Source organism: Prenolepis imparis, unplaced genomic scaffold, assembly GCF_030444845.1.
Source record: "Prenolepis imparis isolate NDT839.2.m4 unplaced genomic scaffold, iyPreImpa1.0 SCAF_1, whole genome shotgun sequence".
Taxonomy (NCBI): domain Eukaryota; kingdom Metazoa; phylum Arthropoda; class Insecta; order Hymenoptera; family Formicidae; genus Prenolepis; species Prenolepis imparis.
The window spans coordinates 25,453,306-25,466,921 of NW_028141159.1; the positions used below are offsets into that span (position 1 = coordinate 25,453,306).

The following is a 13,616-nucleotide window of genomic DNA, read 5'->3' on the forward strand; positions in this document are numbered from 1 at the left end:
AAGCAGTGGTATCAACGCAGAGTACTCGCGCGGAATAACGGGTGGCGCATATGCGCGATCGTTGATTGTTTTACGTTTACGTCTTCTTCTGTTTCTTATCCTAACGGTCGTTAAACGTCTCGTGCAGTGTCCTCGTGTAAAGTCTCTTGTGCAAAGTGTCTCGTGTAAAGTGTCTTGTGCAGTGGTATCAACGCAGAGTACTAAAGTGTCTCGTATAAAGTGTCGTTTTAAATTTTAAAATACAGAGAGATTTGTTCATTTTCTGTGCATATTTGATTTTCATCCGCATTAATCTCTTCATCAAACGTGAAGGATGGCTGATGAACAGAGGTACGCACAACATTATGATAAAGTGTGGGAAGATAGTTTCTTTGCATATATTTTTAATAAAACGATTTGTCTTCTGTGCGGTTATAAACCATCTCTTGTTAAAAAATATAATATTGAGATACATTACGAAAAAAAACATTTGAAAGAGTATTCAAAATATGTAGGTCAAGAAAAGTTTAATTTAATAGAAGGATTAAAATTAGTATATCAAGAAAGTTGTAATCCAATTTTTGAAATCAATAATGTTACATCGTCTTCAAAAGCAGTTACTGCTTCATATGCCATATCGCACCTTATTGCAAAACATTCTAAGCCGTTTACTGAAGGTGAATTTATAAAAGAATGCCTTATCGAAGCCGTAAAATCATTCGGAAATTCGTTAACTGTGTCAGATGCTTCTAGTATTCCATTAAGTAAAAAAACAGTAGCATCGAGAATTACTGACATCGGTTCTTCCATAGAAGAAAAATTAAAATATTTATTAGCAACGTATTTTTCATTGTGTCTGGACGAAAGCACCGATAATCGACACGTGAGCCAGTTGAGTATTTTTGCTCGAATCGTACAAAACGATTTTTCATGTGTCGAGGAGCTTTTAGATTTCGTACCATTACATGACACAACAACCGGTTTAGACATTTTTTAAGCCGTTGAACAAACACTTCAAAAATTAAATACCGATTTTTCCAAATGTTCGGCTATCGTTACTGATGGCGCAAAAGCGATGACTGGTTCAAAAACGGGATTCTTCGGCCAAATAAAGCAGCGAGATTTAAAGTTCCCTCTTATTCATTGTATAATACATCAAGAAGCATTATGTGGAAAAGCAGTTAAACTGTGCACCGCAATGAAAATTGTCGCAAAAATTATTAATGCAATTAAAGGCGGTAACAAATCTCTTATTCATAGAAAATTCCAATCTTTTCTGGAAGAACACGACGCAATTTATAAAGATATACCTTTATATTGCGAAGTTAGGTGGCTCAGTGCCGGAAAATGTTTGGAAAAATTTTTTGCGGTAAGAAAAGAAATCTTCCTTTTCTTGCAAGAAATGTCTCTTGCAAAATGTGATGATTTTAAGTCCTTCTTTGAAGATTTAGATTTTCTTTCCGAACTTGCCTTTATTACTGATTTAACTTCTCATTTAAATCACTTAAATCTGAAGCTGCAAAAGGCAAATCAAACCATTTCTCAATTAGTAAGTCATATTGACTCATTCCGCAGGAAATTAGTGTTACTAAAAAATCATTTAGAAAGCAATATATTTCATTTTTACCCATCTTGCCAGATTCTTTTTACAGAACATGGCAAAGATTTTGATTTTAAGAAACATCTTCACATAATTGATTCATTAATAGCTCAGTTTGACACGCGTTTCAGTGACTTTGAAACGCTTAGAAAAGATCTTATTCTTTTTGAAAATCCTCTGACAATCCTCAAATTGAAGAACAAAATTTAGACCTTCAAGCAGAACTTTGCGATTTGCAAAGTGATTTAGCTCTTAAAACACGGCCGGAAAAAGGAATAGACTTTTTTAAAATTTTAGATGCATCAAGTTATCCAAGATTAATAAATTTCGGACTTCGAATCTTTTCAATGTTTGGGTCCACATATTTGTGCGAATGTTCTTTTTCAAAATTAAAATATACAAAAACTGATAAACGTTCTTCTTTGAGCGATGCATCTTTAGCTTCGCTGATGCGAACTTCTTCTTCTAATATTCCCGTCGATATTGCGTCTCTTGTAAATTCATGTAAACGGCTTAAAAAATCGAATTAATATTTATTCTGTTTTTAACTTTATATCATTTTTTATCAACTTTTATAAAATTTTTCTTTCCACACGAATCATTATTTGTTGTCCTCTTTAGTGGAATAGGCCTACTGGGGAAACCACTTTAAAAAAACGCATTAACAATAGTACCTCATGGGTGATGTGGAAATCTATAAATCTATTGTCTCCTAATTATATTATAATTATAGTTTTTTATATATAAATTTTATAATTTTTAATATATAGTTTTTATATACATATAATTATGCAGCAGACGTGTCTTCGATTAATCGAAATGTATTTTATTATATTCATATTTATATTCATATTTCAAAATATATATTGCGAAAATAAGTAACATGATTTTACGTTTTACGTTTACGTAAACGTAAATTTATATGTAACAGCGCGTTAAGAGCTTTAAATAAAACAAATATTTTAAATTATTATAGAACACATATACGTGATTAATAATAGAATAATAACTATTTGTATTATTAATACAAAATAAAAGATTGAATAGAAAATTTTTATAATAACTTTTGCTATTAGAATGCTAATTGTGCTATTACGTTTGATACGTACGTTCCTGAAACCATGTGCCGCGCTCCTTAGTTACGAGCGGCCGGCGCTGCGTTGCTACGGCGCGAGCGAGGAGTGGGGGGCAAGAGGCGTGCGTCTCGAAATCTCGTAAATGGCAAGTAAATCCCAGCACTGATCTACAATATACGTAACGTAAACGTAAACTATAGATTTCCAGTACTGGCAGATAATCACATGACTAGTAATATAACATATAAGTAAAATGTTAATGGCTGCTTTTTCGCTCGCTCACTCGCGCCGATTACACAAGACATTAAATATATTACATTTTTATTTATTGTGAGTTTTGTTTTTCATCAATTTAAATGTATAACATGTAATATAAAATATAATTAAATTTTTTTTTAAATACAAAAAAATTTAAACGCAAACATATTAATGTAACATTTAAATGTCATGTTTAATTCAATATTTTCCAATATAAATAAAATAGATCGAGACAAATTTGAACTATATTTTAAAACAATTATTATATGTAGTTATTAATTTTTTATTTCAAACCGTAATTGTTTCAAAATTTATATTAACACGATTCATCTTGATTTCTACAATAATCTTTGTAAGCAGAAATTATTTAATACATTACTTATGTATGTATGTATGTATATAATAGATATCTCAGAGAGTTACATTTTTCTATATTTCTATAAATTTTGTATGTATATGTCCACAAAATTATGTACAATTTTAAATTACTCACTTTTATCTTTACTGTAATTTTGCCATCGCTTCCAAGTTTGATTAGTTACCAAAGGAATTCGATTGTTTTTATCCAAAAAAAGTTTATTATACCTTTTCCTTTTTAAACATGAAATATTATTTTCATTTTTGTTTATTTTTGTACCAATTACCTATAAAAATTAAAGAGCCATTATTTATAAACATTATTCGATATTGTTTATAGAAAAAGATTATATTAAAAGATTATGTTTATATTTATTGTGAATAAGAAAAATATAAATAAACAATGACATTAGAAAAGAATGATAACACACACACACACACACACACAGATTGAAAGGCAATATTAATTCACACTTTAAGACGTAATAATAATTGTTGCCTGAAACTTATTTTAAGTGAGACATTCAGATTTGATTTTAGATTTAGATGTGAGTTTTTCATAGTTAAATCGATCATGTGACATTATTTTGATACATGCGTGACATTACATTGATAATAATAGTTATTTAATTGCAAAGGTCACATCTAACTCTAAATAACTTAAATCTGAGTATCTCGCTTCCAATGAGTTTCAAGCAACAACTATTAAAACAGTTTAAAAAGTTAAAAGTTTTATGGTTACTAGTAAAAAAGACTTATATTTCCACGATCGAGGTCAGATTCAGTATCAATTTCAGTTGCTGAAATACAGAGATTAAGGGTTGCAAACTCCACTCTTCTGGATTTAATTTTTTCATCCACTGCTTCTCTAGTTTCTTTTGTACAAAAACAAACATTATTATTACGACATAATTTTTTTGCTTTTTAGTAAGATATTAACCTACTTTTATGAAAAAACCCATACAACTTCTAAAGAATATATAAGTATATATATATATATATATATATATATACACACTTAGACAGCACACAACAAATCTTAAAGAAATACGTTCATTTGAAACTTATAACGTATAAATAAAACGTTCACATGAGCTCTAATACAGAGGATAATAATGCTAAAAATACATGATTTTGCTCTTTAGAAGTGTGTTTTGTTTGAGTTTCTTCATAAAAGTATGTTTATATATATATTTTTATATATATATATATATATATGTATATATATTAACCTAAAAAACAGTGTTATTAATTATTTATTTATATTGCTATATATATGTATATAGCAACATAAATAAATAATTAATTACACTATTTTTTATTATAATATATTACCTTCTAAAATTATTTTTTGTTGCATTTTTCCTAGTATGCCATAATAGAAGTGTCCGTCGTCCCACTTCACTTGATATTTTTTATCAAATTGTACGTTTTGAACGTCAAAATCCACTATATCGTCCGTGTTAATAATAGCTTTCACACCATCATCGAATTTAACATAGGTAAACATTTTTTCCACATGTGCACGTAGGGATGTTCGATTCTGAATCGATTTTTAAAGAATCGATTTTTTCTTAGCAGAAAATCGATTTTTTACATCGATTTTCTTCTATTCGATTTTTATATGAATCGATGATTTTAAGAGAGAATCGATTTTTCGATTCGTTAATAAAAGGTTTGTCCTTTATATCTGAATTGATTAGGGAAACACTAGAAATGGTTCTAAGCATTGCATCAACCAATCAGGATAAAGAAATTTTCACTCTTTTTGCTCTGATTGGTCAATCAAACGCTTCGAAATATCCCCAGCGCCTCCCTACTTGCAGCCATTAACATTTTACTTATATGTTTTATTTACAGAGCTGTCCACGTTTTGCACTTTTCGGCCGATTTCCGTGGCTCACCGCCTAGCGGCCCCCACTTACGCTCGAGACCTTAGCAACGCGTGGCCCGATAACCGTAACTAAGGCCGGTATTCATAGTCCGATCTTATATTTAAGATCGTCTTAAGTCCGAGCTTGAGATGCTACGCAGCCATTTGATTGGTTGAATGGGATCTTAAGTCAACCTCTGACCAGACTTAAGATGATCTTAAATATAAGATCGGACTATGAATACCGGCCTAAGACGCGCGGAGCTCTGTCTCAGGGACGGCGCATCTGTAACGCGATGCTGTTCCGTACCCCTTAACTAAGTATTTTCAGTTTTTTAAAATCGCGATTTTTTAATTATTATTTTTTATTATTAATTATTATTTTATACTTATATTTATATATATTTATTATTAGATTATATTTATATTAGAATTGAAAGTGCAAAACGTGGACAGCTCTGAGTTAAGGGGTACGGAACAGGATCGCGTTACAGATGCGCCGTCCCTGAGACAGAGCTCCGCGCGTCTTAGTTACGGTTATCGGGCCACGCGTTGCTAAGGTCTCGAGCGTAAGTGGGGGCCGCTAGGCGGTGAGTCTCGGAAATCGGCCGAAAAGTGCAAAACGTGGACAGCACTGCTATAATATATATAAATATATATATATAAACATACTTTTATGAAGAAACTCAAACAAAACACTTCTAAAGAGCAAAATCATATATTTTTAGCATTATTATCCTCTGTATTAGAGCTCATGTGAACGTTTTATTTATACGTTATAAGTTTCAAATGAACGTATTTCTTTAATATTTGTTGTGTGCTGTCTGAGTGTGTGTGTATATATATATATATATATATATATATATATATATATACTTATATATTCTTAGGAAGTTGTATGGGTTTTTTCATAAAAGTAGGTTAATATCTTACTAAAAAGCAAAAAAATTATGTCGTAATAATAATGTTTGTTTTTGTACAAAAGAAACTAGAGAAGCAGTAGATGAAAAAATTAAATCCAGAAGAGTGGAGTTTGCAACCCTTAATCTCTGTATTTCAGCAACTGAAATTAATACTGAATCTGACCTCGATCGTTTAAATGTAAGTCTTTTTTACTAGTAACCATAAAACTTTTAACTTTTTAAACTGTTTTAATAGTTGTTGCTTGAAACTCATTGGAAGCGAGATACTCAGATTTAAGTTATTTAGAGTTAGATGTGACTTTTGCAATTGAATAACAATTATTATCAATGTAATGTCACGCATGTATCAAAATAATGTCACATGATCGATTTAACTATGAAAAACTCACATCTCATCTAAAATCAAATCTGAATGTCTCACTTGAAATAAGTTCCCAATAAGCACAAGTACGTCCTATGTACATACAACGGATGTCCATGCTGGACATTGTGTACATCCACCGGACGTCCATTTTAACTGCAACGGACGTACAAAGGATATCCACTGTACGTCCGTTTGCAACTGGGCAGGACATCCATAAGACGTCCATTATTGGGCATTTGTGGACAAATAATGGATCTTAAATGGATAAAATAAGAATGTAATGGGTGAATTTTGGACCTTTAATGGATCAATTATGTACCTAATGGATCAATTTTGGACTTTTTATGGACGAATTATGGATGTTAAAGGGATAAATTATGAATCTACTGGACGAATTTATGGACCTTTTATGGATAAATTATGGATCTGAAATGGATAAATAGTAAATCTAGTGGACAAATTTTGGACCTTTTACGGACGAAATTTAAACATTCACTGGACATATTTTGGCTCATTATATATATGTATAATTTATAATTAATTAGGTAATAATTAATAACAATTTTGTAGAAAACATTTTTATTTTATATGTATATATAATATATATAATTATATATATATATATATATATATATATATATGTTAATGTAAATAATTACACATTTAGATAGATAATGATGGAAACAGAGCGTAGTTGGGAATAAAGGTTATAGAAACATTGGCACTGTGTGAAGCAAAGGCACACATACATATGAATTTCCATCTGGTATAAGCCAGCATTTAGCCTCAACTTGTTCAAGATGAAAGAAAACTCTTCGCTTTTCCAAGTTTGATACTTTAACAATACCCAGGATTGAAGAGCGCAGAGGATATTCATATATATCACCATAATTTTGAAACAAAAATCCCACTAAAATCACTTGTCTATCTTGCAGAATTATATTTTGGAGGCATACAACTTCGCCTGCTTTGGTTCTAAAACAAGAATCCCTTTTGTTGACTTTCAACACCATTAACAGATACGCATCTAAACTGTGAGCCTTGAACATTATCTTCAAGCAAAAAGTGCTTCATGCTAAGCTTGATATGATAGTTATCCTCTAGAACAATCTCAACATTGTGGTTTCTTTCATCTCTGTACGCTACTTGATGCAATGGTTTATGGCCGGATTGCAAAAGTGATTTAATGGATTTCAATTTGTTCTCAAAAGGATATGCGCTGAAGGATTCCACATTCCCATGTTCAAAACACTCTTGCACTAAATGGCACAGGGAATGAACATTATAGACGACAAATTTGTCACCAAATATAACTGCAGAATGCGTGATAAATAGTTTAAGCAGTTCGTCTGCATAAGCAAGATGGGTCTGCACTAGAACAGGGCTGCTAAGAATATACAAGCCACAGTGCAAAAGAAGAAAATGTTTGTACACATTGTTGAGTACATTATCTTTGAAAATAACAATTCCTTCATACAAAAGAATTCTACGAAATTCTGTAGCCTTATAATGTGCCAAATTAAATTCTCTTGGCTTTCTGTTAAAATCTGAGGGACATGAACTTTCAATGATTTTCAGGGCAACTGTGATTGCATCTACTGCCGTGTGATGTAGCTTCCAAGGACCATTCCATTTCATCCATGCAAGCAATAATCTTTTAAACACTTCAAAGTGAACAAGATGAAGCACATCCAATCGAAACTGAGTGACCATACCTGTTGGAATGATTTCAAGAAGAGATTCAGCTCGATGATGAGATGGCTGTTCTCTATTCGTGAATGATTCATCAGTTCTCAAAACCTGATCTAACTCTAAATATATCATCCTATTCTGAATCCATTCACCAACCACAGTACATTTCTCACAAGCGTAATATCCACCATGTTCAACGATACCCTTCATAAAGGCCCTAGCAGGAGCATCGCAAATGTAATGCCTCACAACAAATTGATATACTTGGCCATCATAAATGTACCCATTTTCTGACAGATCTAGAATTTCTAAAACAAAATTCATGAGAAATTCATCAGCCTTAGGATTACTGTTGCCATGATGCACTGCAATAATAAATGGCTCATTATTGCTTCCAACTAGTTTGCCTAAAATTGGCTAAAATTTTTGCTTGGAGCTCTTTGAGAGAGGCAGCCCATCTACATTGATGTCGATGGTTATTTTATTAAATCTTTGTAAATATTCTCCAAGATTCATGCTATCTAAATTAGCTCGGATACTTTTATACCACATTTGGGTATTATCTTCAAACTCAATCACATCTAAACGTTTAGGAGTTGCCAGAAGAGTCTTATAACTAAGTGGTACCTCAGGAAAAATAGGATGAAATCGAGCTAGAAGAGCATCTAATTTTATCATTGACAAACCTCCTCCTTCTAAAGCCCACTGTCGAATTGTTTCGCGAATATATAAATGTCGTCGTCGTCGTCGTCGTCGTCGTCGTCGTCGTCGTCGTCGTCGTCGTCGTCGTCGTCGTCGTCGTCGTCGTCGTCGTCGTCGTCGTCGTCGTCGTCGTCGTCGTCGTCGTCGTCGTCGTCCTCCTCATCATCATTTCTATCTTCATCTTCATTACTATTATTCTGTCGAAACTCATTATCAGAATTATTTATCTCGCTGACATTCTCATCCTCTAAAGACATGCTGTCATCACTATTATAAGGATATGGTTGGTTGAGTATTCGTAAATAATTCTCTAATTTAATTTTATGAGCTTCAGTTTTTTTAAGCTGCCGGTTGAGCTTACGCTTCAACGCTTTCTTATCAATCTGAAAAACGTTACAGTCCATTATATACTAGGATCATAAGTAAAAAATGTTTTATTTCAATTATAGTAAATAGGAAGAAAAGTCATTGCACAACTATAACAAGACCAAATTGCATAGATATATACATATGTTAAAATTGCCAGTGGTGTTAAGAGGACTGAAATATAAGGAATATAAAACCAATTAAAAGTTAATGTTTTTCAAATTTCAATGAAGAGCTTAAGGGATTTAATACCATGAAAATATTTTTATCAGAAAGATTTACTGTCAGCAAATGATTTCAAGCATGTAATCTTTAATCTGTTTATGCACTGCAACATATATTTGCATATATTCTCATTCATATTTTATATTTTAGCATTATCCTAATATAGTTTACTACTTACCATTTCAACGCTGCTCTAAAATCTATTTTTCATTCACTCTGCGATTGTTCATAGTGAAAGAATGGTCTACAAATCTCTATATACTTCTTAGCAGACAAATTTAATATTTCTTATTTTTTTATTATTGCAATTGTTTGGGAATCGTTTGATTAAATTTAGGAATATATTCTTATAGTTTAAGAAATAACTATACACTCAATTATTAATTTTCATTATTTATATAAATAAACTATTATTTCCTAACCTGTAAGAATATGTTCCTAAATTTGCCCAAACGAGATTGCAATAATAAAAAATACGAAATATATTGAACTTTTGTCTTTCATTACTTCCTTTAGATTGAGTTATTAGGAAAAGTCAACATCTTTCTCATGTATAAGTATACTTACAGGGCGTTCCATATGATCCATTATGAGGGAAATGATGATGATGGCCAATTATGCCAAATTTTGTATAATTCTGTCTTCTCTGTTAAATAATTTCCGTCACAGAAGTGCACACAAACACAGATATAATTATATAGACAGAGTCAAACGAAGAAAAGTCTGTACAGAATTATACACTCTTCGAATCGCACACGTGAAACGTTCTCGTCAATAATGGCCCAAGACGGCGCGTGATAACGCTCGAGTCGAGCGGCTCGACAATCGCCGGTCAGATGACGTCACGTGATGCACTGCTGGCGCTGCTGTCGATACAGCAACTTATCACGCAAAAAGTAATAATCGAAAATTTCAATATTTTGACCTCATTTTGATTTTAAATAAAAATCAAAAATTACAAGCTCAAAAAAAGCATTTGTTAGATTTTAGATAGAAATAAACTGTTTTCTACTTATAATTTATCATTTCCATTATATATCGAAAAGTCGACAATTTCGATCTCTGTTAGATGTAAAGCACCCGTTGACATGATATCGAGGACATTGACGTCGTTTTGACATCGAATTGACATTAGCCTTCTCACTGGGATGTGTGTCTGCCTTAATTTATTACATGTTTCAACACAATTGTTCATATGTGTGAGCGTATTGCGCTTATAAATATCTATTACATATATGTAATTATATTTATATAAATATACTTATTTATATAATCAAACATATATATACTTATAATGTTTATTTAAATAATACATTATTATTCCCAGCAAACACACATGTAACTGATATTTCCCGTTATATAATCAGAAAGTATCTGGAAAGTATCATTGATATGTAACTAATTTATGTATATAATACATAAATGTGCTTTTGCTTTACATTTCATATATGTAAAAATAGCATAAAAGATACATAATTATATTATTATCTGATACGTATCATAGTTATACATAGTTACATAATAAGTAACATACATGTATGTTACATGTACTGCTACAAATGTCAGCAACAAAAGTACTTCTCTGATATATCAGAGATATATCTATATAATGTAAATATATTTATGTTACATAATCATGCTACTATACTACATAATATCGTTTCACAGATAATGATACGTATCAGATAGTAGTATAATTATGTATCTTTTATATGCTATTTTTACATATATGAAATAAGCAAAAGCACATTTATGTATTATATACATAAATTAGTTACATATCAATGATACTTTTCAGATACTTTCTGGTTATATAACGGGAAATATCAGTTATACATGTGTGTTTGCTGGGTATGATACATCATGTTATAACTCTGAGAGATATATGTTACATCTCCTGTGTTTGTGTGTGTGTGTGTGCTGGGTTATATAATCGTCGATTATATCAATTGGAAAAAATTGAACTGTATTAGATTGTAATTTACTAGAAAGTTACATTATAATATCCAGTTATATAAATATATGTATTATACACATACATCTGTATGCGTCATATATTTCTTATATTTACATACATACATAATACGTATACATATATATACAAGATATTTTATTTGATACACAGTAGATATTATCATAAAAATAAAAAATTTTCGGGAAAAATTTTTTATATAACAATTGTAAGATTTTGAAGGGGGACAATATCATGAAATTGCTCTTTAGTAACATTTTCCAATTATATTTAGATCTAGTTTTTTTTAGAACTATCTTATTTGTATTATGCAAATCGAACTCTCGCAACATTCAATAAAAAAAATTTTAGGATATGGCTAAAAAATGAAATCTTTACGAGATATTTTATAATTGATATAATTTTATATAAACTATGAAATATCTCATAAAATATTCATTTTTCGATAATTTTACCTCAATATTTATGCACAAAATAAAAAAAATTGGTGTAAAGGAAATATAGTTGTAAAAAAACATGTAGCTGCTATAGTTTCAATTTACATACTTTTTCTTGAAAACAACTGTTTTTTACACTAATTTATTTATCTCATTATTTTGTGCATAAGTAGAGGTAAGATTATAAAAAAATGAATATTTTATGAGATATATTTCATAGTTTATGTAATTATAAAAATTTCTTGTAATGATTTCATTTTCTACCCATTTTATAACTTTTTATGTTGCGAAGATTCGATTTATATAATAAAAATAAGATAGGTTTATTTCAAAAATTAGGTTGATCTCTAAATATCTTTGAAAAATGCATTGAAGAACAATTTCACGAAATTATCCTCCTTCGAAATCTTATAATTTTTATATAAAACATTTTTCCCACAAATGTTTTATTTTCCTGATAATCCACTGTATCAAATAAAATATCTTGTATATATATACAGGGTGTCCGGTAATAGTCACATCAACCGTCGTGTGCAGGTAGAGCTAGTTAAACCGAGTAGAAAAGTCCTCTACCATTTTGTGATATTCTCAATAATAAGAGAGAAATAAATTAAAGAAAATCAGCCAATTCGCGCGATGATAAGCGTGCGGCGAGAAGAGACAGCCCACTCGGGGGTCCAGAGTTAGCGCTACTCGTATGGAGTTACTGTCTTTTGTAAAGCGCTCCTCCCCGCTTCATCGCGCGCTCAGCAACCGTGTAACATTATACTGTTTCTTTTCGCCGCATGCTTAGTAACGACATAAAACTGGGCTGTCTCTTCTCGCCGTCGTTACGCGAATTGGCCGATCTTTATTAATTAATATCTCTCTTATTATTGAGAATATCGCAAAATGGTAGAGGACTTTTCTACTCGGTTTAACTAGCTCTACCTGCACACGACGGTTGATGCGACTATTACCGGACACCCTGTATATATACATATATATATATATATATATATTGTTGTGTGCCTCGAACAAGGCACTGGGGTTGCGCCGAATTAAGGATGAGGATCCTCGGGTCGTGCAGGACTTCGTAGGAAGTTAGGAGTGTTGTACTCTTTTCTTTCTCTTAAAATACACTTTTATTTCGGATTGAATATGGTTTCGCTTTATTTCTCGTCCTTTCTTTAAATATATATTCGCGTAACATTCGATGAGCGTATATTCGTATTCCTCTCAATAATTCAGGTCGTTGTTAGTGAGTCTCGTTCTGATGTTCTGGTTTCTTATTAGCGACCACGTCTTGATGTTTAGGAATTGTATTCGAGACTCCGTCTTGATGTTTAGGAGTTGTATTCGAGACTGCCTTCGCGGGCGGGCTCTCCGTCCTATATCCTCTTTGTTTCTTGGATTTCTTTCGGGAGAGGCCCTTGGAAACAGGTCTCTGATTGGTTAACAATACTCACGCGTTTTTGATCTAATTGCAAGCGAAGCAGGTCGAAGTCCCTGGTCTTCGCTTGCATCTCGCGGTTTCCGGTGCTTCGCGCGTGTCTCGCTGCGTTAGCGTTTTCACGCGACGAGCGTTTGTCGAGAGCGCTCTTTTATAAGCAAAAATGTTTTACAGTATTCTATAAAGATATTCAGTAAATTCTAATTTCTAATAACTACTGGTTATAGTTCGGGCTATAACATTCCTCCCCCGTAAAAAAAAGAAAAACGGAGGTACGAAGTTTTTCGCTTTCTTATCTTATTTTTGTTAAGATTATTTCTAATGCTACGTACAGTTATAATTCCCGTTTACAATGTAGTT

At 31.7% G+C, this 13,616-nt stretch overlaps 2 protein-coding genes across 2 annotated transcripts; both read right to left on the reverse strand.

Annotated features, from left to right (window-relative positions):
- Positions 1–7,070: 7,070 nt before the first annotated feature.
- On the reverse strand, positions 7,071–8,855 carry LOC145937814 (uncharacterized). Its single transcript, XM_083041185.1, has 2 exons — positions 8,146–8,855; positions 7,071–7,405 (listed from the first exon to the last, which is right to left on the reverse strand). Exons 1-2 carry the CDS (start codon positions 8,444–8,446, stop codon positions 7,368–7,370), a joined length of 339 nt encoding a protein of 112 aa, XP_082897311.1. The 5' UTR covers positions 8,447–8,855; the 3' UTR covers positions 7,071–7,367.
- On the reverse strand, positions 8,818–10,183 carry LOC145938370 (uncharacterized). The gene is made up of 2 exons (XM_083041912.1): positions 9,983–10,183; positions 8,818–9,207 (listed from the first exon to the last, which is right to left on the reverse strand). The coding sequence occupies exons 1-2, from the start codon at positions 10,001–10,003 to the stop codon at positions 8,818–8,820; spliced, it is 411 nt and encodes a 136-aa protein (XP_082898038.1). The 5' UTR covers positions 10,004–10,183.
- Between the last annotated feature and the right edge of the window lie 3,433 nt (positions 10,184–13,616).

Coding starts and splice junctions, on each gene's coding strand:
- LOC145937814 (XM_083041185.1), bottom strand. CDS start 8,446: ATGAATTTTGTTTTAGAAATTCTAGATCTGTCAGAAAATGGGTACATT. Junction 7,406..8,145: donor TCTTGAAATCATTCCAACAG/GTATGGTCACTC, acceptor TTCTTGTTTTAG/AACCAAAGCAGGCGAAGTTG.
- LOC145938370 (XM_083041912.1), bottom strand. CDS start 10,003: ATGGATCATATGGAACGCCCT. Junction 9,208..9,982: donor TGGATCATATGGAACGCCCT/GTAAGTATACTT, acceptor AACGTTTTTCAG/ATTGATAAGAAAGCGTTGAA.